Below are 25,803 nucleotides of genomic sequence, written 5' to 3'. Positions count from 1 at the left end.
TTGTTTCTAATGTCTCTGTAAAGCACTTTGAATCACCTTGTTGTTGAATTGTGCTATACAAATAAACTTGCCTTGCCTTGCCTGCAGGAACTAGGGACCAAACCTCCTACAACGTCATTTTGTGCATCTTTTTTTAAGCTTCTACTTCAGTGTAGATATGTGCGGTTATTGGTCAAGATGGAAGTGAATGTGGATTGCTGCAGCACCAGCAACCCACTAAAAATAATCCATGAAAACATGAAAAAGCCTTTATCACGACTCAAAAAAGGACGGTTATGGTTGTTGCTATTTGGCAGCATAGAAGGTGCTGATATACAGTTGTGGTCAAAATTGTCCATCCACTCATCATGGGCTTAAGTTTCATGGTCATTTTTTAAAATGATTTCTCTGAACTTGTCTTTTTCCAGGGTGGAATGATTGTACATTATACATATTTACTGACTTAAAAAAGGTTGGTTTCCTGCACAGACCTGGATTTTAACCATAGTTAATAGATTTTTAATGGGTTTGAAGTTGAGTAAGGTGATGAAAATTGGGTTTTATTGACATACAGTCATCTCCAGATTGTCTCTTTGAGGGCAGCTGCCTGCTGATAATACCATGTATGTGTTTCATGCACTTCATGTAACACTATGACAGATCAGTGACTTGTGGCACTGGAGCTCCACTGAGTGGTGACACAAACCCAGTTGCCCGCTCCCACGGGACAACAGAAGAAGAAAGTAAGTTTTGAGACAACCATCGCAGGTTCAAGTCACAAACAGTCTGCACAGAGGCCGCCCGAGTGCTCCAGTTCTGGTGAGCTTCCTTCTTTGAGGTCATCGGTCCAGGCTACTGTGGTAGACAGTGCAGTGTGTTCCCCGAGGCAGCGAGTCCTCACCTGACCCCCAGAATCACAACACAGTGTCCCCTTGTACTGCAGCGTGGCGCCTGGAAGTCATCACTGATACTGGCAACACACAGGGGGGCTCTGAGGTCATCAATAATGACTCCATTTACTTAACACTGACCTAAACACCTGCTCATTTATCACGGCTGACATGTGTCAGCCATGCCCATTTCTCACAGAGGAGCCAGCCACAGCAGATCTTGATCTGGGTCGCCTCCTGCACTGAGAAGGGCTTTAGTGAGTAGATTAGTACACAGAGGGGGCTAAGTGCAAATAGCTATACACACCTATCCTTGTACTATGACTTACATTTTGTTGTAAAATGCTGGACACTGCCAAAGTGTGAGTGTGGATGTTAGCAAGCCAAAAAAACTAACAAAAAAAGAAATGGTCTTGAATGTGCTCTGTTAAGGAGTAACACACCTGAGCAGGCAATTTGTACACTAGTTATTTTAAGGTTTCCAAGCGTCTGCCACTGTGTGTTACAGCATGTGTGAAATTCTCCCTGGAAAACTGTTTTCCTGTTTTTTAAATGATTATATTTCAAAACACCTGTTGAAAAACACAGTCTGCTAAACACATGTCTTTGGATAGTGCTTTATAACATTTTATAATTTAAGGTATAATTTAATTTATTAGGTATAATTTTCCTTACCTAAAAACACTTCAAACATAACTACAGTATAAAAAAAAAAGAAGAAAGAACTAATGATGTAAGTGTTGTCGTGAGTTGTGGAACCCATGGAACTTTCCAGAGATGTTCAGGTTCCTGTTCAAGTCAGGGGTCCATAGTGCTCTAGGGCAGGTTATCATTAAGGATGTCTCTGCTGCATTCATCTTTCCCTTGACCCTGACTAGTCTCTCAGTCCCTGCATCCCACCATGCTTCATTGTAGCAGGCCAGGAGATGAGCGATGCCTCGTTTCCCGCAGATCCGACGCTTGGCATTCAGGCCAAGCATCTCGATTAAGCCCACTCTACCCCGTTAGCTCAGAAGAGTCTAGAGACTTTAACAAGAGTCCTGGTGGCTTCAAACCTCTTCTATTTGCAGATGATGGAGACCACTGTGCTCACTGGGACCCTCAATTATGCAGAAACCTTTCCTGTACCCTTCCTCAAATCCGTGCCTTGATACAATCCTGTCTCATAGGTCTACAGACAGTTCCTTGGACTGCACAGCTTGGTTTGTGCTCTGACATGCACCGTTAACGATGGGCCCTTATGTAGACAGTTGTGTGCTTATTGGGCTCACATCCAGTCAACTGAATTTACCACAGGTGGACTTCACTTAAGTAGCAGAAGCATCTGATAGATGATCAATGGAAATATTGTAGTTTTGTTTAATAAACTTACAAGAACTTTTCACCTTGTCATCATGAGGTATTGTGTGTAGAATTTTGAGGTGAAAAATGAATTTAATCATCTTCCCTACAAGATGATGAAATCTTTCTGATTACAACACAAAGATCATCAAACATCAATCAAATGGAGCCTGTTAGATTTTTTTTAAAGCGCGTTTGAAGAATTAACATTCGAGTGAGCGCCTCTGTTCTTCATCTGAACACCCGGGGTTTTTCTCGTTTGTAGCACTCGAGAATAAATCGAGTTCAGACACAGTCAGGATTTGCGCAGGTATGCGACGGCAGAGCTCTGTTTCGTCAACACACATAATGCTGGACGCATCGTTTACTTCCTCTCCTTTAATTTCTCCTGGCACAACGGCAACCTCTCTAATGCTGCTTTGGTACTCTTCCCTTGCTCGCCGTTTCATTGCGTGTAGTTTTGAATCTTTAACTAGTTACACAGCTTTGCTTACACGTGCATTACCACTCACATCTGTTCCAATAGAGCTTTCTCATGGTCCGAGTTGTTCAGGTGCCTTTAGACAAACTTAGTGGGCTGTCATACATGTCAGTGACCTGACTGCTGGGGTGCTCTCCCCGTCTCTCATCTATGTGAAAGACCTCCACAGGGCCGTGCATATTTCTTTTAGAACTCAGATCTTTCCTACATTCATGCCTAACATCCAGACAACTCCAGTGTGTGAGAAGCACTACAGGAGAATTTACTGCATTTTAGTGTGAATGAATAGAAACACGTTTGGAAACAATGACACGGGCACCCACGTTTGCTGTCTAATTGGGTATTCCCCATCACACCCCTAACACACAGCAGGCTTCTGGAAGAAAATAAAGACATCAGACTCGACTACAAACAGTTAGAACGACACAGATAACATTGCTGATGTTGTTTGTAGATTTGAGCGTTTTTTTTCCCCAAGCATTCACATGTGCAAAGATTCTTTTTAATTAACTTAACCGGTACTAAAATGCACACCTGCACCCCATTTATATTGGCTATTACGCATTGGTTACCTCTCTGCCCGAGGCTGTGGCCAGCTTGGCTGGGCAGCCAGAGTAGACTGCAGGAAGTTGCGAGCTTCTCCAATTTGAGAAAGATTAAGGATTAGCAACTCTTGCAGCTTAGCTGTGTTTCTAACCAGATTAGAGTAGAAAAGCACTATATGCATGTGTATATATGTGCTTAACTGATTTATTAGACCACTTGTCATAAAAACAAGAAAACAAAACTATTTGAGAAATCTGTCAAAAACATTAAAACTAAAAATGACTTAAATCACATTTTTTATACCAGAAAAAAAACACTATGGACTTCTCTTAGAAATCAGAAATGAATCAAGCATAACATTCAACAACTAATGTTTCTGTTCAGGAATGAAAATAAAGAAATGCATTTGGCATCTTAATGGAAAAATAGTTTTAATGTTTCTTTCCCTGCTTTCTGTAAATATGAACACTACAAATGTATATTTGCATTAAAAATATCTGTCCATAACGTTGGATCAACCATTATGGAAACAGGAATTATGAAAAAAGTAAACGCTCTCTTTATGATTATGGACACTTTTGGGGGGGATGAGACAGATTACCCAATTGTTAGTCACAGCTGTAATTGTGCAGACACTTTCCCACACATGGATTAACCCTAGTCTTAAGACTAAAAGGGAAATTAAATTGAAAGCTCCACTGTTAAAATTTCTGAGCCCAACTTTAATCCAAGGCTGCTTTAAAGTAGCAGCACTAAATGACCGATTACGATGTCCTAGTATGTTCCCAGTATTGGATTCCTAGATTAGGCATGAAGAATTTAAACTACGCCCTCTCGTCTGTGTGTAGAGGCAGCTTTCTTAAACAGGTTTGAGCCAGTCGCAGCATGCAGACACACTGGGACAGCAAACCAAACAGAGTAGCTCGAGGGTCTCTTGCTGTTGTCCTGCCTTTTGTTTTGTCGCCCTCCTCCTGCTGTCTTCAGCTCCATAGGAGAGCTGTGTATGGCTTACAGATCGTGCCTCTGAACATCAATAATAGAAGGCTCGCAGCACAGAGCGCAGAAAGGCCACAGGCAGCGGGACAACTTAATACCATTCAGTTACTAATTAACTAATTGAAAGACCAAGGTCTCTAAATCTGGAAGTACAAATAACTGATTATGTCTCTTTGTGCTCGTACAGAAAGTGATCATCCGTTTTAAAATGAGGCGTAAAATCAAGAGCAGAGCGAGTGTGAAATCTTGTGGCTCAGCCGCGTATTTGTCTGCGACGCTCAATGCGCTCTTATTACGGACAGTAATGAGAGCCAATAAAGAGCTGATTTATTGTTGGCGCTGATTCTTAATTTATTTATTTTTCCCTCTGGAGGATTTGTAGGTGGCAAGTGAAGCCTGTAAGGTCAATCACACGGAGCTGTAAAATGAGATGTATCCTGCATTGACCAGGGCCAAAGTGTAGAGGAGGCCCGGGGGAAGAGGGGAAAAGATATAGAGCCGGGAGAGCTTCAGTGGAAAGAAATGGACTCCATTTTTGTAAGTCCTCCTCTCCAGCTGTCATCCTGCTCTGTCCCATGGGGGGTTGCCACGGTGACAGGAGGCCACATGTCTTGGGGGTGTCGTTTTGGTCAAAGGACCCCATTGTTCTTGTGTTAAGCCGCCTTCAGTATGCCCGTCTGCCAGGGACAGGGGCTTCACACCCTTCACGTACACACACTCTCCCGCGCTCTCTCTCACAGACAACACACCCAACACCCACTCATATTATAGAGGTGCAGCAGTTTGGCTTCAACTCTATAAACTGCACATTTACAAAGATGATACAAGTTTTAAAAGAGACAAGAGCAGACAAACACACAGTGTCACAGTCGAGCAGAAAAACGCACACACACACACACGAGCCTAGTCTGTGTGTTTTTTCTCTCTCCAAGCAGTAGCAGCCATCCATAAAGTTGAACTTCCACACATTTATATTATTCCCACTCTTGACAGTAGCATCATTTCCTGACGCACCCTCCCAGGAGCGGCACATCAATAAGCAGCAATTCTGCAAGAGTGCCACCAGATGGCAGTGTGGCCCCACTGCAGCCACACAACATCACATTAGTGGGTTTATGATTTTGTCCATCTGTCTTCCGGTGGGAATAGAGAGCAGAAAAAGGCCTTGGCAGATCACTAGTGGGGCCAAAAACCTCTGTCGTCCTTCAGCCAAGTGACTGACTTGATGTAAAAGGAGGCAGTCAATTACTCAGTGATGGATAGATTACAGTCATGCATCATTCTGCGAGCCAATTTTCCTATGTGAACTGAATCTGAAACTCAATTTGTTACTGCCCTCTGTGACAGATGGATGGAGCCGGTACTGAGCAACAGATTTTAAAAATCAATAACCGCTGGAACTTGGGTGGAGGTTAGAGGTCAATTTACTTTCAGGCATTTGGCCATGTTTAAAATACAGAACAGGACGGTTTATGCTAAAGGGAAAGCTGCTGCACTTGAACTCGAGTGACCACACACAGCTGGAACGTCACGTTTGTGGAGACAAGCGGCTGCTTTATTATCTGGATTAATTTGCTCTAAATGAATCTAAAGCATCTTTTTAAATGAACACAGTTTGTTCTAATGTGCCATCTTTACATGGAGGCAATATATTTAGTTAGAAGCAGATGCTTGTAAGGTTCAAACTGTACCTTACAAGCATCTGCTTTTCAATAACCACAACTGTTTAGATTATTAAAAAACAAACAACAACAACAACCACCAATCACAATTAAGCAGAATTACTTGAGCACATTCATTTAAGTTCTCTGTGTAAAGCCCGCCTGCCTTTGGCTGACACATTTGGTGAATGCGACACAGCCATCTTCATCCAGCCTCAGGAGCAGATATTGACTTCATTTCCTGATCCAGTGACTTTGTAGAGGCAGACTGAAGATGCACTGTGATTACCAGCCGAGTGCCACGATATTGATTAGGTGGTCAGCAGAGATGATTGAGCTCTCAGCATATTGACTAGCTTAGTTACTGGAGGGAAACCACTCACAAATTGCTGGTCATCTCTAATAATTCACAGAGAAAGAAACAAAAGAAAAAAAAAAAAATCAATGTTTTAGCCAAGTGTAATCTCAGTTCATTAAGTTAGGTAAATGATCTCAGGAGGCATCTCCTGCCTCCTCAGGGAGTGACGGTTGGCTGGGCAGAGCAGCACTGAGCCGACGGCCCCGGGTCCTCCTGCGGGTCTCTTTGCTGGACTCGGGAGAGGTACGAGGCAGCCAGGTGAGTCCTGCACTGCTGCTGTTCTCAGCGTTGCTCTGGTTTCTCAGGCTGCGCCGCACTGAGCGCTGCCCTCTAGTGCAAACTGGTTTAAACACATCCTCAAAATTAAAGTCAGCTTGCCAGGGAGCAAGGTCCACATGAGCCGTTTCCCCCTCTTCCTGGCTATCAGAGCTTGACTGGATGTTTTCCTGTGAGCTTGCTGCTCGGTCTCCCTGTCTTTCCTCCTCCTCTTCACAGCTGGTTTGGTGCTTCTTTACATAGTTCTCCTGCTCCGCTGTCACTGAGCTGCTTACAGAGCTCCTCCTGCCATGCTTGGCTTTCCCGTGTGCTGGCTCTGTGCTGTTCAGGCAGTCTAAAGTAGGTACATGTGCACTCACGGGATATTCTGACTCTGTGCAGGGTGTATCTGCAGAGGTCTGGGCACAAAGTTCAACAGTGACTTCTTGTCTCTCTTCATGTACAGAAGGGGTTCTCGTTGATAGCTCAAGGCTTGTAGTGGTTTGCTCTTCATAGAGCTGCTGCTCTGTCTCTCCTCTGGTCAGGTCACTGTCAGCGACACTGACCTTCCTTTTCTTCAGTCGTCTTCCTCTGACCCTCACCCCCAACAGCCTGCTGTCCTGCCCGGCACTTTTTTCACTCAAGCTGGGCGATGTGACAGAAACTTCTACAGTGGTTTCTGAGGCATTTGTCACAGCGAGGTCGTGTATCACTTGAGTTTCATTAGTTACCTCAGGATTCAGCTGGGTTTCCTGATCTGGAGCTGTGAAGAAAAATGAGGACAAAAGAAAAATCTCAGGAAAAAAATGTTTCCACTGGTTTCCCCTGAATCCAAAGGTTCTCATTTTTTAGGAACTAAAATAAAGTTTGACATCCAGACATTGATACCGTCTCCAACCACAGGTTAAATCACACACTGGCAACTTTCTTTTCCTTTTTTTTACCCTTACAGCTGATTGAAGGAGTCTCCTGTGCTGTTGGAGACTGACTGATGAAGGACAGCCTCTCGGTGATGGGACTCAGGGCGGGGTTCTTGGAGGCATATTCACGTGAGCCGTACAGCGAGCGGTCTACGTCCTTGTTCCATCGACGCGTTGTGCTGGAGGTCATCTGGGGACCAACAAACTGCAGTGTTAGAAATTTCTGCATCGACAAGCCTGCAGAAGCGTTAAAGCTGGCAAGTATCCACCTCTGATATGGTATGCAGAGTGTTTCGATCTTGCACATTTCATTAATAATACAATGATTATCTAATGCACAAACATATTTTATAAACACAAACATAAAATTGAAAAAAGCTGAAAATATTTTATCAATTAGCTCAAAGTTAAAGAAACTGCTGGAGAATGTTCACTCATGCTCTTGGGCAAATGTGTGTTATGGATATAAAACCTTTAAGATGGAAAACTGAATCCCTGCAGGAGTAATAATCTGCTTCATCCTCCGATTCTTACGATTCTGCTTCGGTGACACTTTGTGCTCATCAGTGTGTCTTGTAGTCAGACAGCACTTTCATTTTCATCAGCTGTCTGCATTTCATGGAGTGTAATAGGGCTGCGCGATATGACCAAAATCTCACATCCCGATAACGATATATATCACAAAAAAGTGCAATGTGTGTAAATTCTGTGAATCTCAGGCAACTAAACTTGTGTGAAGTGTTTTCAGCTGGGCGTCGTGTACCTGGAGTCGAGTGTTTTGATCAATGCATGAAGCTATATATTTTTAGATATAAGTTATAACAGCTGCCCTTTTCTTTGTATTCATTACACGGCGTGCTGCGGAGAAAAGCCCGTTCTAACATTTGAGTCTAAGTTTTATTTTGAGCACCTGACGGCTCTTTTTTGCTTCTCATCCGTAAACTCTCTCCATACTCTTTCACGTGATTCTTGCGTAGGTGGTAGACGAGGTTTGTGTGTGTTTGAGTCTGTGGTGGGAACCGGTTTGAGCATAATTTGCATGATACATTTTTCTGGTCCTTGTCAGACCTTTCATAATTAACCAGGTCCCTCTGTTTGGTGCTAACTGGTTCTGTATAATCTTCACTGGCCATGCTGCTATTCTTCGTGGCTGCATCCACATTGTGACCATCGAAACAATGAAAAAAATAAACTGTATTTTGCGACACCACGAGACAAATTATAGCGTATAATATGAAACGATAGATGTTCTAATTCTGTCATCCGATATATTTCATCATATCGCACAGTTGTTTGACAGATCTGAACACAGAGCTTTAAATACAGTCCTGACTGGGAGCATTAATCTATGAAGAAAAAAACAAACCTAAAGTACGGCTACAGTTTGTGTCTAAGGGGGAAATTTTTTATTTTGCCTGTGAGGGTTCTCCCTGCTTCCCAGGACTGGACACTTTGCAGCCATTCAGTGTTCGACAGCAGCTCTCTCTCTCATAACCGTGTAAACACTGGGCTGCATCTGACTGGGCGAACGCCTCACGTGGGCTTTCAAACTGAAAACAACATGATGGCTTGTTTGCCAACTTTCTTTGGGATATGTTTGTGAAAACATGCGAGGTGAGAAAGAAGACATTGAGTTGCTTAATCTGTCCTCATTTTAGTTCCACCGGCTGGTTTAAACCAAACACAGATATTTTACTTCAAGCATCCGATCTGACACGATGTTGCCAGAATACTAGACCCGTTACACAGACGATGAACAGGAAGTGTGGAAATGATGGATCCCGTGGACATGAGCTGGGCACTGCACACTCAGTAAGTGGACTGCAGTAATGTGAGCTTCAGTCTAGACAGCTATCAGGACCCTGTGTGCTTGACCTGCCCTGGGCTAAACCCATTTCACTTATCCTACCTTTTTTATGCTTTGCACTAGTGAAGTGTTGACACATGAAAATGTAATGCACATTCAACTAAAGTACTGAAAATGGGAAGAATAGGGAAAAGAAAATAGAAAAGTGACATGTGGATGTTAGGTGATCATAGTGTGTTGGGGAAAAAGTCTAGTAAGAGCATGTATGTTTAAAAATAAATCACTGTCACACAAATGCTTCCACATAGTCAACTGCAGTACGTGTCCAGTCGGCAAACACATGATTACAGTGGTTTTGTCAATGTTTTATCTTATTCTGTGCTTTGTTTCCTTTTCCTTCTGCCCTATTGTGACTTCCTACCCTACTCACTGTGAATACATGGATGTTGTAAATACCATCACATTTCCTTGAATTAAAAAAAGAAAAAAAAAAGAAAAAGGTAGTGATGTATATGTTTGTGAGCTGTTTAATGAGGTAGGTATTTAATAATCGTGGAAATTAGTTTGGGTCTGCTGTGTACAGACATGCCAGAAATTACCGGTGGCTGGCAGTGTTACCCCTCAGCCTCCTAGTACTATTGACTAAGTGTGAAACTAGTCAATAGTACCAATTTCAAAATTGTATGTTGCCTCATTTCAGTTATCGCATTCACATGATTTTCAGAAAGCTCTAACCTTGAGGTTACCAGGAATCAAACCTGTCCCAAATGTGAAACTTCTATGTTGCCTCATTCTTAAGTTATTGCATTAACAAATTTGCGTGTCTATGCTGCCTGCCTGCCCGCCCGGCAGGGTGACGACAGTACACTCACCATCGTTTTACAGTTGAGTGGATAAAAAAAAAAAAACTGGATGGATCAACTATTGTGTTGTTTTTTTGTTTGTTTTAAAACAGGATCTCTTGACAACAAAAACACAGATCATCTCCAAATTTTTCTATGATTGAAAGACTAAAAAGGTTGTGATCTGTCTATTCATCTGGTCTATCCCCAACAGTACACAAAAGTCACGCTTAGGGCTGCTCGATTATGGCAAAAATAATAATCACGATTATTTTCACTGAAATTGAGATCTCGATTATTTGACGATATTTATTTAACAATAACAATGTATTGAATAATGACTTTAAAGATTGTCATAAAATAGTGTGCAAATACTGATAACAGTGCAAATGTTTGCAATATAAAAAATAAATGAAAAATGTAAACATCTGTTTAGTGAACGTTGCAGTGTTGCTCTGTGGTGCAGCTACGACACTGTAGCAAAGTTTACACACTGTGTCTACTTGATCCACGTCTGACTCCGCGAACCCATAATGTTTCCACACCACTGAAGTTTTTTACCTCTCTTTTCAACCAACAGCAGTCACTCTCCTCTCCAAATAACTTCTGCTTAGCTTTCCGAGCTTCCCTCGGGTCCTCTTAATCAGCGGTCCCCAACCCCCGGGCCTCGGACCGGTACCGGTCCGTGAGTCGTTTGGTACCGGGCCGCGAGAGTTGAGGCTCAGGTGTGAAATGTATAGTTTTCAGGGTTTTTATCGGTTTTCAGCGTTATTTTGTTATCGTTTACTCAGTTTTCCTTGGTCTTTTCACGTGTTATGAATAAATCTTTTTTTCGGTACCGGTACTAGTTTTATTTTGTTGTATTTATCCGCAACACCTTAAAGGCCGGTCCATGAAAATATTGTCGGGCATAAACCGGTCCGTGGCGCAAAAAAGGTTGGGGACCGCTGCTCTCCGTGTTGCCAACTCCTCAGTAAGGAAAATCGCTATTGGCTGTCCTAAAAGTCGCTAGAAGTCGCCAAATGACGTCACCGCCTAATTTGTATAATTGGTCATGCTAATGTAATTGTAACCTACGTTGTTGGAGAGAGAAATAACATCGTGGAAGAGACAAAGTGAGTAAAAAACGTCCTAAATGCAGTTAGAATTTATTTAGAACTACAAATTAAATTTCTTTTAGCAATTATTGTTTTTTAATGTCACAATTCCAACCCTGCTCCTTTATCCGGGCCTGGACTGGCAAAAGTGACCCGAAATTGGCGCTCTGGTGGAGTTACTTTGTGTGTGAGAGTGTTTGTTTATAAGTAGTTTTAAACCTTGTGATCCACAAAACAGCATAACAGTAAAAGAAGAACTGACTGCGTTACAGTCAGTGCGGGAGCAGCGGCTTCACTCATGCGCGATTCATTTGCCCTTTGGACGCATAGGTGTGAACATCTCCTGCCCTGATAACAGCGGGGGAGGACTATCCTCCGCCTGGGAGAGCTTTGGCACGGGTGAGGTGCCCACGGCAGCACCTGCTGCTTGTTGAGAGAGCGATACGCGTTTTCACGTCAAAAAGTCGTCATAAATAAGTCTCCAATAATACCAGAAAAAGTCGCCAGATTTGTCGCTAGTCGCTTTTTAGAAATAAAGTCGCTAAGGGGGTCTGAAAACTCGCTAAATATAGCGACAAAGTCGCTAAGTTGGCAACACTGGCTGCTCTTAATTGTTGTGAAACGTGTTCGAAATGCAGAGAGGTGTGCTGGATTTGCCACATGGAGCAGCGCGAGAGTAAAGCACGAGGGAGGGGCTAATAATCTGCTCAGTCATTTTTAATGATCGTTGAAAGCCCAGATCGTAATCGTGATTAAAATTCGATTAATTGAGCAGCCCTAGTCACGCTTGATACATATCTCAGATTAGGGCTGGGCGATGACCCAAAATTCATATCTCTATAATTTTTAGCTGGATGGCGATATAAGATATATATCTCGATATTTTTTTAAGCCATAAAGTAAGAACAAAAAGAGTTCTTAGTTAAAGCTGTTTCCCAGATGTCACACAGGCACTTTTATTAACATACAGCATAGATGTACATGAAAAAAAATTACTCAAAAATAAATTATGCTCCATAAATAAACTAAAACAATGTTGTTTTTGTGTATAACAAAAAGCTCACAATTGTGCAGTCAAAATGTAAACAAAGACGCTGAGCATAATAACAAAGAGACAGATTTCACAGCTGCTCTGTTCCCGAGTTTTACTGCGTGACTGACAGCCTGGAGTTTGAAATCCGCTTCGTAACCATGACTCTGAACAGGTGCCATTTATGGTCCTTATACACACAATACGGTAATATTACGTTGAAGCACAGTACGTATCACTCCGCGAGGCTCCTCGGTAGCCGTAATGCTCCGACAATCCATCAAGCGGTGCAGCTCCGTAGCTTAGCAAAGTCGTACTAAAATCGGTTCGCGGTCATCAAGCACAACCAAAATTCATACATAAGGCGCGCTGTCAACTTTTGAGAAAATGAAAGAATTTTAGGCCGTGCAGCCCAGAGTGGTTAGGTCATTAGCTTGGTTAGCTCGTTGACACCGTCCAGCCTCACGCACGGGGCGATGCGCAGTAACTCGTTAGCAGAGATTTGCCGCGTCCATTTTGTCGCTGCCTGCAGGTGAAGCGATGGGGGAGGAGGAGTTGTGTTCAGTGAAGGAGAGAGGCGAGGCGGAGTAATGTTGCGTAGAGACAAAAGTGGACAAAAGAGGCAAACTTGTGGCTCCACAAGTATAATTATAACGTAACATATACTATATCGATATTAAGGATATTGTCACATCTTATCTCGTATAAAAATATATCAATATATCACCCAGCCCTATCTCAGATGCGAGGTCATGGTTCAGTAGGTTCTCAGTACAATAGTGAAATAAGAATATAAACCCAATAACATTAATCTTAATGTAACAGTTAAGGAACCCGGATGCTGAAAAAGTGATAAAAGCTTATCAGTTTACCGATGCTAACAATACAGGATTAGGATGACATATCACACAAAGGTCCTAGACAGAATTTTCATCTGGAACGCTGCCCCAATTTGAATGTCCTGATCTGGAAGTCGGAACAATCCCAAAAACCCAGAGTTAACGATCCAAAAGGGCGGCAGTATCTTGGATTCATGGATAAGAGTCTATCCATGAATGTCCTCAGCGTTGTTCTTACATTAAGTATTATGCTGTATTGCTTGATATAGATGAATTCCTCTACTTTGCCAAAGCAAAACAAATCCTTTTTTTCATGCTTTTCCAATTTTCCTATTGGTACACACCAACTTGGAATTCTAACATCCCACTCCCGAGGTAACTGGAGGATGGCATAACATAAAAAGTGTTGTTCATGCAAACCTTTACACCAATCCAGATTTGACCTATGGAGTGTCATTCCCACCAGTATACACTGTACATGTATGTCCGTGTGGGCTGCATAAGCAAAACCCTTCACTGTGTGTAGCCGAATACTACATAAATGGATCCATATGGTTTCATGGTATTCCACTTCTATTAATCAGCAGAAACATTTCACCCTGTGTAAGTTGCTTTGCTGCCAGCTTTAAAATCCAAACCTAACAATATGCTATAACAGGTCCTTGTAGAACCCATTATTAAAGTACCTTCATGGTGTGGAAATTTGCATAGTCAGATCAAACCGTAACGTCTCCTCTGGTTCTGTGCCACAATATACACCTCACCACTACGATATAAAGCACAAACAATCTCACTTTGTCTCATCAAACTTCTTTGTGTAATTATCTGTGACAGCAGTGTTGACTCTCCACTCATGCACAACTTTATGAATAAGGATCAGCATTACCACTATACATGATATCACAGATGTGCTATTTGCAGCTCTATATGGGCCATATTAACATGAATACATACTCACTATGACCTTAAGTCATAGTCAGATTGTGTAGCCATCTTCTACATGACAGCTTGTAAAAAGACAATTCTGCAAAGCCCTCAGTGAAGTGATGGAAGGAGAAATCAAACAAGCACACTCATCCAACTCACCTTCATCTTCCCAGAGGCCAACTTGGCAGCAGACCGTGCCGACCTCTTCACAGGTTCACTCTCTTCTGGCAGCTGGGGGAACAGAAACGTTTACCCCAGGATATATTATATAGACACTCTCACACACACACACACACACACACACACACACACACACACACACACACACACACTACAAGTCCTTAAATGTGATTAAGCTCACATCCAGCAGAATTAAACAGTAGATTAGATTGGAACATGTTATGACCTCCAAATGATTAAGAAAAGAAAAAAAGGCCATCTTTGCTTCTAAATGGACATTTGTACACGTGAATCATGCAGTTTATGGGAACAGCATACCTTCCTCTTTCGGCTGCTGGAGCAAGCTTGAGGTTCGCTTCCAAATCCTTGTTTTGGTGCTGACTGCAAGAGAAAATTGCACAGAATAAAATTCTCTAGAGGATGGTAATAAATTATTTTGGTAGAGTATTTTGTTTAACATTCCCATGAGCTCACAGAGATGTATCCTAGAATTTGAAGAAAAAAAAAATCTTAAATGTGGCAGACCTTTCTCCTTCTGTTGCTGGATCGGGCTGCAGTTGGACCTCCAACTCCAGCGTCTGGTTGCTTCTCCTTCTCTGGCAGGGAGTCAGGCTCAGACTGGTCATCCATCTGGGAGGTTGTGCTGGGGTTGGTGTCAGACTCTGGGGGAAAACCTACAGTATTACAGCTGAAAAGACTTCTGTTTGAGATTATAGCAATAACTGATTATAACAACTCGGCTGATTAGCGTGGAAAAAAGATTCACACAAATTAATACAGTCCAACTGACAAAAGGAACTGTGCAGCTTTTAAACCAACAGGAGGAGGTTTAAGGATGCCTCTCATTCTGACTTCTCTGATTGTTTTAATCTTTCTTTTATAATTAGAGAGGCAGAAGGCGGCTTAATTTCTTAATATGATGTAAAAATAAAAATCCTGACGTGATTCAGCTCCACACAACAAGGTCTTTTACGCTGGTGTACTCAGATTTGCTGGAGAAATAGAGGTTACAGAAGTAGATCGATGAGGACAGGAAGCTAAGTGACAATTAAAAGAAAAAAAGCTATGACAGCTGTTTACCTGTCAGAAGCTGAGAGAGAGACTCCTCGTAGAAGGCACTGTTTAAATTCAATGGCTGGGCATCCCACGCCCATTCTGAAAATGAAACAAATGAAAGAAAGCTGTTATCGTATCAGAGCTGAATTGCATTCCACTGGAGACAATAAGCCATCTCTCTCAGGGTCAATAAACTGTAATCAACCTGTATCACTCGCCACAGCAGAGCCAATCTCCTCCACCGAAGGGAAAACAATCTAGGACCAGAAAATAGAAAAGCAGTATTATTTACTGATGACTAATATTTATAATCAAGACCAGATCGTGGGTCATATCCTGAGCCTTGCAGAGAACAGACAAGAGCTAACAGCAGCAGGTAGCAGACAATAATTGTTACGCCCCCACATGAAAGCAAGGCGAAGAGGGTGGGGGACAGTAACAGTTGGATCCGGGTTGAAATGAAAAGGACACCAGGCAGAGGTGTTTAACACAAAATAAATCTATTATAATTAATTAACCCAATAATCATTTAAGCAGTAACAAAAGAAGGAGACAGCAACGCTGCTTTAATGATAAATCAGACAGGCCAACCCAAAGAGATGGTGACCGCTTCAACTAAGAAAACAACTATAAGGCTTCAACAGAAAAAGACAGCAACGCTGCTATTAGCAATAACCAGGCAGGCCAAACCAAGAAATGGAGGCCGCCGTCACTTAAGCAAAACCACTGCCCAGTTGAGTTACTCGCAACAAGCCACGCACGGTGGGTGGGTGGGTCGGTCGGTCACTCACTCACACCCACACTGCTCTCCTCCAGCTTATTTCACCTCTGGAAGGTAATTGGTAGTAAACGAGGGCAGATGAGCAGCAGGTGGGGTAGAGAGAGACAAGGGGAGGGACAAGAAAGGAGGAGGAGGAGAGGACAACACCACGCCCACACACTCCCACGTCCTCACAGGATGTAACAATAATAGATAACAGGGCGGTTACAAACAGACGAACAAATTATCTTGTGGAAAGCCTGTTTGTAGCTGATGTCATTGGAAAATGTTAATGTTTTGTAACTAAGATTTTATTACATGTAAAGTGTAATCATCATACTGGCAACACAGTTTAATCTCATCTACCTTTCCCTCCTCTTCGTCTCCCTCAGAGTGCATTCTGGACTTGCAAGGCATTGTGAGTGTAGGAGAAGCACCAAACGCAGTCGGGCTGCTGAAGTCGGGCCGACATTCGGGTGTCTTGGATTCACTCTGCGGTGTCTTCAGCACTGAACGAAGGTGTAAGCTCCCACCAGGAGTTTGTGGTCGGGCCGGTGTGCCTCCCTTTTGTAATGGGGTGCTCGGAGGCAGGTTCTTATCGAAAAACTCAGGAGAGAGGGGACCTCCAAAACGCACACGTTTCTTCTTCTTTGTCATCGTTGTGGGTGTCCCGTTGGACTCTTCCTCTCCTGCAAGATAGAAAATCCATACAATGCACAAAAATGTACTTTCTTTTCTCCAGGAGTCATTGTGTAATAAACACCAAGAGAGACTTTGAGATATTATAGATTAGCCTTGTTTTGTCTAAACATCATCTGAAACGTGAATAAACACTGAATTAAGGTTTTTGATAGAGGAAAAAAGTCAGACCGGCATAGTTTGTATATTTGTAGGGCTGAAAATTTGTTTATCAACATGACAATCCAATCCACCAAAATCCAGGTCTTCGTGTCAGAGTTACAATTAGGTTATTGTTAGGTTTAGGGTAAGGGTTAGGCATTCATTTTTGATGTTAGGGTTAGGCTAAGCAGGTAGGGAAAGCATTATGTCAATGGGATGTCCCCACAAGGATAGCAAACCAGACGTGCGTGCGTGCGTGTACGTAGCCAGTGTCGGTATAAGACTGTCGAAGTTACTGTTTAAAGAAGAAGAAGAAGAAGAAGAAAAAAAAAAAATAAAAATAAAAAAGATGTGCATGATGACAAAATGAGAAAACATTTTTTTAAAGTTGTGTATTTGGAATCAGTACATTCTGATCTGGTATTTACAAATAGAAGTGGGTGTTTGGTGCAGCAAGACACATCACACAACTGTTATCAGACTAGGGCTGCCACAAACGATTATTTTGATAGTCGACTAATCAGAACGTGCATCTATTGGACGTAAAACGTACAGCTTATTGCACCAGCAGCATCTGCTCTTATATAACTATCATTAGCTTACAGCTTGAAGTAGAGCTGGGCGATACATAACGATAACGATATGTATCGCGATTAGGGATGGGTATCGAAAACCGGTTCTTGTTGAGAACCGGTTCCCACTGTTTCAATTCCTTGGAATCGTTTGCCATTTTTGCAAACGATTCCCTTATCGATTCCAGTCGCCCCGAATGACGTCACCACGTTGCGGAGCGTCATTTACCTGGCAGGAAACACGGCGCCTAAGCGGCTCAAACGCTCAAAAGTTTGATTATACTTTATGAGAACCGATGACAACAGGGCAACTTGCAAAGTAGATATTTCATTTAAGGGAGGAAACACTACGAATATGCAAAAGCATTTGCTCACAAAACACGCGATGACACGCGTTTTTAATTCCGCTCCGGACTCGTGACTCTCAACCCAGCAGCAGCGCTAACGTTTGCACGTCCTCTCCCGTTAATGCGGCAGGTAAATAATCAACTAACAGTGCATATTATGTTAGCGCAATCTGCCTTATTACAAGACCTGCCATTACTGTACATGTAGGTGACCATGATGAGAGAGACAGACAGAGTCTGGCTCAGATGCTGGCAGTTCTCGCTGCAGTCTACCGGTAGCGTCTCCTTTCAGGCCAGGATAGACTAATGTCACCGAGCAGTGTCTAAGTTTGTGGTCAAAGGCTTGCACCCATTTGCCACAGCAGATGCCCCCGATTTTTGGTAAGTGAATGTGTTTAATTGTAGGCAGGGACATTGCACCCATTTGCCACAGCAGATGTCCCCGATTTTGGTAAGTGAATGTGTTTAATTGTAGGCAGGGACATTACTGGATATTCTTGTGTAATTGCCACAGAACAATTTATGTTATACTTTGTTATTGCTACAGAAGAATGTTGCAGCTTTAAGGCAGGGATGACTCCTGGAGTTGCTTTCTCACTGCATATGCTTTATTTCACAATCAGATCGATTCGATAACAAAAACATACAGCAGCTCCTCTCCTACTCCTAGCCCTTCGCTGCGGTGGAAAAAAGAACGACTTCAATCCCCTTCAAGGAACATACGTACAAAATAGTTTTCCTGATACACCAATGGGGCGTTCAATGCCATCTTGTAAATATGAGTACTCTGGCAGAGTAACAGTTCAAATGAAAAATACACCAGAACAAACAAGCAAACAAAAAAAGAAGTGTGGGGTACCTTTGAACCAATGAACAAAGTATAACAATTTATACTTTTTAACATAACCCGACCCCGTCAATATGTGATATGTCTCACAAGAATATTTATTTTATTATTTTACATTTACAATTTTTTTTCCTGGGGACCCTGTGACACCCCATTGAAGAGCCGTAGGCTGGATCTCTCAAGATCTCACTGTTGGGTTTGTAAGGCCATGTTACTCCTAAATTTCTATCTTGTTCAAAGAGAAGATATAAAACAAAGCTCTGAGCTAATCGACCTTAGTGTTCTCCTTTTTTAAAAAAAAAAAAGAATCGATAAGAGAATCGATAAAGAATCGAATCGTTAAACAGAATCGAAAATGGAATCGGAATCGTTAAAATCTTATCAATACCCATCCCTAATCGCGATATAACTTTTCCTCGATAGAAAAATTAAGCTATCGCGATAGACCTTGCCGCTAGTCCTCTTTATAAAAAAAAAAAAAAAAAAAAAGAACAGCCAATCCAAATTAAGTAGCGCAGAGCCGAACCAATCACAGCCGCAGCGTCACGTCGCGTGACTTGTTACGTACAGCACAAGTGCCAAGCCGCACGTGTGTTTGTTTGGGAAGCAGCCAGCGGGTAATGGAGGAAATGAGTGTGCCGACTAGAAAAATCAACCGAGCGTGACCGAAGGTTACCGAAGAGAAAACAGATGATGGTTCCAACGCCGGAGAGATTGTCGAACGGAAGAGCCATAGAAGTTCCGTAGTGTGAAGGTATTTCGGCTATTTCAAGTCTGACAAAAAACAGCGTAGCGTGCACTGTAAATTGTGCCGAAAGCAAGTCTGGAAATACAATAAACTGGTGCATGCGCTACGTCCACACGTACCCGGGTATTTTTGAAAACGCAGATTTTTCTATGCGTTTGCACCTTTCGTCCACACGTAAACTGCGTTTTTGGTCACTGAAAACAAAGATTTTTAAAAACTCCGGCCAGGGTGGATATTTTTGAAAACTTCGTTTTTGCATTTACGTGTGGACTAGAAAAACGGAGAAAACGCAGCGTCCAAGGTGTGCGCATTTGTTTGACGTCACACTGTGCACCACGTTATTGTTTCGGTGAAATGAATTTCTACAATACTGTTACTGTTAATTCTACTCTCTGCAGTGTTTAAATGCTTACATATACACACAGTTACTGTCCCTCCACACATACGACTCGGTTCTGCTTCTATGCCCCAGCTTTGTTTACTTTTTCCCACCGAGGCTTCTAGACTTCTGATTGGCCAACATTTCTGCACGGTTAGGAATCTAGCGCCACCTGCTGCTTTGGCATGTTCATAGCAGCGTTTTCCTTCATTTCTGCCTTTATGTGTGGACGGGATTATTTTTAAAAACGAAAACGGAAAATCTCCGTTTTCAAAAATACCCGTGTACGTGTGGACGTAGCCTCAGTCTCTGACTGGAAGCGCTAATTCGTCATTCGGCTTTTGTCAGACTAAAGTAACTGTTAAAACTGTTTGAAAAGCTCAGCTATACAACAAGGAGAGATTGAGAATTTCCTTTTAGTTCTCAGTTTATTTGATATTGACAAAAGTTAGTCAGTTTTGTCTGTTCTTCTGTAAAACAAACTAAGATTTATTTTTAGAATTAATATTTTGTTTCTAAGTGGAATTGACAATTTAGTCTGTTTCGTTTGTTCTATTTTGAAACTTAAACGCTTTAGCGGCTGCCTTTTGTGTAGTTTGCAATATTTGCCTTTATTTATCTGAAAAAGTCTCATGTTCCTTAAGTACATCTACCCTGTTGAACTTATTATGGGAAATAAATATTTAAATAAAAACAAGCTGCTGATTATTTCACATTTTACTTGTGAGCAACGGCACATTTAAATCTTACAAATATAGTTATTTGGCTTATATCGTGATAGATATCGTTATCGCCTGAAATGAAAAAAAAAACAACATATCGTGATATGAAAAAAATCTTATATCGCCCAGCTCTAGCTTGAAGTGTTTTTACGGTATGTGCTAACTAAAAATAAAGACAAGATGATAGTTTATTACATTTTAATGAAATATGCAGGTTGTTTCAGTGAAGTTTAATAAACTCAGCCATCTGCTATCTAAAATATAACAGGACACTGGAGTATATTCTCGAGCATCTCACACTTTTGATAATCAGCTGTCTGCTTGACGTTTATTCAGCTGTGTAAAAACTATAACTTTATTTCTCAGCCAAACCAATTTACTCAGGAACAAATAAAATACTAAAAAAGCCAAACAATAACATTTTGAAGTTATCTAAGTGACTTATATATCATGCTTAACCTGAGTAGCGAAAGACGGCGGTGGGTTTGAAAACGATTTGCCGGGAGTCCGGTGTTCTCACCGGCTCTAGCGAGCGTTAAACCCCGGCTAGATATCGAGCTAGTGGGTAACAGACGTCTCCGAAAACGTCGGAGCGCTTTTGAAAATATGTGGTGTCTTGATAAACTGAGCAGATATTTGAGGTTTGCACAGCTACATTCTTGCCTGAAAATATGTTAAACATTTATTTTGTGACCCAGAAAGAATAATAAGAGTAACATTAAAACTAACTAGCTGCCGCCATTGTTGGAAACTGAGCTGGGCTGCGCTATGAATTCTGGGACACAGCTTCTTCTTCTTCGGGGTTTAACGGCAGTTGGCATCCTTGTACATGCAGTGCTGCCATCTTCTGTTTCAGTCCGTTATTACACTCTTAAATCCTGCTACTTATTCCTGCGTCATTTGGGATCTTACAAAGCTTCAAACGACGCGTCGACGATTTTAATCGACTAATCGTGGCAGCCTTATATCAGACCATATTGGCCTTTTTTTTCTCTTTTTTTAAAAAAATTAATTCACCAACGCTCTAAACTGCTTATTGCTAAATACATGCATGATGTTCTTCACTACGGCAACTCAAACGAACATCGACTTCTTCGCTGAATATGCACCAATTCAGCCGAGCGGAACCTTTGGCTACACTGGAGCAAGCCACTGTGCATCGAGCCTCAAAGGCTAAACCAAGATAAAAGGTCAGTTACTCTAACAAGGCCACAGAGAGCGACATGTGCTCACCTGTGGGCTTCATCTCCGGCAACAAAGGGAGTGAGGGGATGCGGAAGGGGGAGGAACGCTGCGGTGGCGAAACGGCTGCAGGATCATCAGGAGGTGGTCGGCTGAGGCTTTGGAGTTCAAAGACCTCATCCTATTAAGAGAGCACACATGAGAGCTTTCATTCTGTAGTTCAAGGACAAGGACAGAACACAGAGAACAGATATTTGCATTTTAGCCAAGACTAGCATAATTTTTTGTACATAAAATCCAGAAGGACACTGGAGCACAGAACAACCATAATCATTTCATCTAATCAGTTCACAGCAGGCATCCTTTAAATATCTTTTTTTGCAGACACTTCTGATGAGAGCAGGAATTGCTCAGTTATCATGAATAGCCCCAAAAATCACTTGGAAAAGATCAGAAGGCATAACCGAGAATGTTCTACCTTATATGAAATCACAAACAAGAGGACACGAGTGTGAAAAGGACTCCGAACAACAGAATAGTAACATTTCTAAAAACTGGGCTTATTTTCTGTTTCCTAGCTTGACAACAACCATCAACACATCAGATCAAAATATTTAAGCTGAAATACTGACACATACTATATTGCCAAAAGCATTCACTAGTCTGCCTTGATATGCATATTAACTTCAGTAACATCCCATTCCTAATCCATACGACTTAATTTGATGTTGGTCAACCTTTTGCAGCTATAACAGCTTCGACTCTTCTGTGAAGGCGTTTCACAAGGTTTATGAGTGTGTTTATGGGAATTTTGACCATTCTTCCAGAAGCACGTCAAACACTGAAGGTCTGGCTCACAGTCTCAGCTCTAATTCACCCCAAGGTGTTCTGTTGGGTTAAGGTTGGGTTCTGTGCAGGCCAGCCAAGTTCTTCCACACCAAACTCACTTATCCATGTTGTGTCACTGTGCTGGTGCACAGTCAAGTTGGAACAGGAACAGGACACGCCCAAACTGTTCGCACAGCATGAAATCATCCAAAATGTCTTGGTATGCTGAAGCATTAAGAGTTTAACTAGAAGTAAGCTGCCGAGCTCAGCTCCTGAAAAACAGCCCCACACGATGATTCCCCCCCCGTCCAAACTTTACACTTGGGTCAATGCAGACATGGAAACTTATTCCATGAAGCTCTCTATGAACTGTTCTTGAGCCAATCTGAAGGCCTCCCACATGAAGTTTGGAGTTCTGTAGCGACTGACTCATAAAGCCTGAGGATTTAACTTTCATTCTAAACAGTTACAGACCATCACTGGCCCACTGCCAAACTGTACATGCTGGATGATGTTGTAGTCAGTGTAATGTTCACCACAGTACCTCCAGACTCTTTCATACTTTGTCAACTGACCTCATTAAGAACCTGCTTTCATCTGTTAATAGAACAAGCCACTGATAGCAAGGCTGCTAGTTGTGCAGTTTTCTTCAGAAAGCCAAATGAGCTGCACAGTGCTGGGCTGTTAGATGGACCAGTGTATACCGAATTCATCTGCCCAGTTATCACCAGAGGGGTGTGCTATAAAGCAACTTTGATATATTCAGACTTTCCTTGTTTTAGCTGGCTCTACAAAACCTGAAATCCCATTGGGAAATCAAGGGTACCACAACAAAGTCTGTGTCTTGGTGACACTGAAAACTAACTTTAAGCTTGACATATCTCGCTAACCCATTAATCTAGTTTTGTGGTACAGTCATCTGTGTGACTGCAGCTATGGCTGGGCCATATCATACCGTTCACGGTAATACCGGTATGTTGGGCAACGATAAGAAAATGAAATCTCGCGATAGAATATGGGTAAAACGTGCATGCGCAGTGCCTTTGTTTACATACGCACATGGCGGGAAAAGCATAGCAGAGAATGAGAAGAGCAAAAGCGGATAGTTGAATAAAACGGATGAACCAGAATTGGTTTGTAAAAATGCTGCAACTTCAGTGGTGTGCAACTGGTTTAGCGTTCGTCCGTCAGATATACAACAAAGCACTATTTTTGGTAGAGCATGCTAGCGGGCCGTCGTTATTACCGTGTTTTTTGGAAAATACGGCACACTTAAAATCAATCCTTTGATTTTTCTGAAAATCGACAGAGCCCCTTATAATCCCGTGTGCCTTATGTATGAATTCTGGTTGTGTTTACTGACCTCGAAACAATTTTATGTACACGGCACTCGAAAATCTGTCAAATGTTTTAGTGCGACTTTGCTAAGCTACGAAGCCGCACCGCTTGATGAATTGTCGAAGCATAACGGCTATCGTAGGCAGGAGCCTCGCGGAGTGATACGTACTGTGCTTCAACATAATATTACCGTATTGTGTGTGTATAACCTCTTTTTAAGTTTTGTGGATATTATACATGGTTATGCTGAGGATATGTCGGCCAGTTTCAGCTGGAAATGCCTTTCGGTTAAACTGTCAGCAAGAAATTTGCACTGTTACATTTTTATATAACTTTAATGCACATAAAAAACAGCTGCTTGTTTAAGTGAAAATACACTGATGTCTTTTTTTTTTTTGCACTAATAAAGTTGTGGAGTTGTGAAGTGTTTTGTCTAGTGTAGGGAGAAATTTTTTTTAACTGGCAGTGTTTTCTCAAACATATTTCGCATCAAAGTGCTCTTTGGTTTATTTCTCCTTTTGGAAGCTTGTAGTCAAAAAAGGAAAAAAAAAATCCTGTTTGGCCCTGAGATCTACCGTTCATAAAGGCGTTAAAAATAATCGACGGCTTCAATGGGAGCCAGGCACACAGAGGTAAAAACCTTTTAGCTAAATTATTTACAGCAGTCAGTTAAGTGAGTGAGTCAGAGTGAGTCGGTGTACCTCCTGCTCCATCAAAGTGGAGGAGAGGGTAGGCATGCTGGCCTCTCTAATCTCCACACTGCAGCCTTCGGGGGGGCTGCTGGTGCGCCTCCTCTTGCTGGGTGTAGGCATCATTGGAGGGTCGTTCTCCTTCCCTCCATCATGGCTGTTCCCATCTGAGAGTGAAAAAAAAAAAAAAAAAAAACATCAATCAAAAAAGGCATATTACATAAACATAGAAAAACAAATGGGACTTGGGAGCATCTAAGTTAAATGAAAAGAAAATATCAAATTTCAAATAATATATGATAAAAACACAGCTTGGGGTACAAAAAAGGAAAAAACAAACAAACACCTTTGATCAGAGGAATAGAGATAAAGTCTCACTTCAGTAACAAACAGCTTAGAAACTGGGCCCATTTAAGAAGATGACCAAGCTCAGAGGAGATCCCTGCTGTAAGATGTTGTCACAGTCAGGCTTATACGGTGCAGCGCATTAATCCACTGCTTTATGAACGATGCCTCTAGACATCATAAAGAAATCCTTCTGGCATGGATCCTCAATGAAAAATGAAACTATTAATCCTGTGGCAATGAGGCAGCCTCACCAGACAGATAATCTCTTGTCTTGATGCATCCTCCAGTGTTGCTGTCCTGCGCTGGCACCGGATCACAGGCATCATTCTCCTCCACATCCATCAGGCTCTGGAAGGAAGCCATCTTCTGCCTCAGCGTGGAGGCGACCCGGGGAAGGAAGGGGCTACTTCTGACAAGCTGAGAGTTGATACAGCAAAATAAACATATCTGCTCAGTGATGTGCATTGACAGGCCAGAGACTTCTGAAATTACAAAAGTGGTATTACAGAGTGGCAGCACATCTATCATGCAGATTTTTATCTACACAATCCGCAAGTGTTACGGTTTACTTCACCGAACATCATCTCACAGGGAAGTCACAATGAAGGGGCATCCACAACAGCAACGGTGCAACCAGAGACCACTGAACGTGAAACTGTAAGCAGTGGTCGGTGAAAGAATTGCTGGTGATGTAAACTGGATGGGCCGCAAGTTAAACCTTCAGCATTTTGAAGTAATCGATCCAAGTGCCTCCCAGTGAGAGTGAATGATACCATTAACTAACATATGCAAGGGTGGTAAATAATTTGGAGCGTTACCTAGGCAACTGGAGCCTTTAATGCCGATTATTGACCAACTATCAGGTACAAAGCGATGCACAAACGAGCAAATAAGCTACATCCAAATGTAAAAGTTAAGTAAACTAAATAAATTAAAGGGGAGTCCTGAACAGTGAGATGTTATCCTGTAGGGGGTATTTTGTTGACATAGTTTGAGTC

General features: G+C 42.1%; 1 protein-coding gene across 2 annotated transcripts in view; it reads right to left on the bottom strand.

Annotated features, from left to right (window-relative positions):
• Positions 1-5,766: 5,766 nt before the first annotated feature.
• cdca2 (cell division cycle associated 2) overlaps positions 5,767-25,803 on the bottom strand; it is a 29,589-nt gene continuing 9,552 nt past the window's right edge. Inside the window, exons 4-14 of one of the 2 annotated variants that reach the window (XM_026187871.2) lie at positions 25,057-25,222; positions 24,470-24,624; positions 21,654-21,783; positions 16,332-16,654; positions 15,411-15,462; positions 15,230-15,304; positions 14,675-14,811; positions 14,468-14,530; positions 14,129-14,200; positions 7,452-7,617; positions 5,767-7,270 (exon numbers count right to left, since the gene is read on the bottom strand). In XM_026187871.2, coding sequence (XP_026043656.2) covers positions 6,387-7,270; positions 7,452-7,617; positions 14,129-14,200; positions 14,468-14,530; positions 14,675-14,811; positions 15,230-15,304; positions 15,411-15,462; positions 16,332-16,654; positions 21,654-21,783; positions 24,470-24,624; positions 25,057-25,222 — 2,223 coding nt within the window. In that variant the 3' untranslated portion in view covers positions 5,767-6,386. The remainder of the gene's footprint in view (positions 7,271-7,451; positions 7,618-14,128; positions 14,201-14,467; positions 14,531-14,674; positions 14,812-15,229; positions 15,305-15,410; positions 15,463-16,331; positions 16,655-21,653; positions 21,784-24,469; positions 24,625-25,056; positions 25,223-25,803) is intronic. The other variant, XM_026187872.2, reaches the window with a different exon arrangement.

This window comes from Astatotilapia calliptera, chromosome 12, assembly GCF_964374335.1.
Source record: "Astatotilapia calliptera chromosome 12, fAstCal68.1, whole genome shotgun sequence".
In the NCBI taxonomy this organism is placed as follows: Eukaryota; Metazoa; Chordata; class Actinopteri; order Cichliformes; family Cichlidae; genus Astatotilapia; species Astatotilapia calliptera.
Note: the sequence above shows the minus strand (reverse complement) of the source record. Positions and strands in the feature narration are given on the sequence as shown.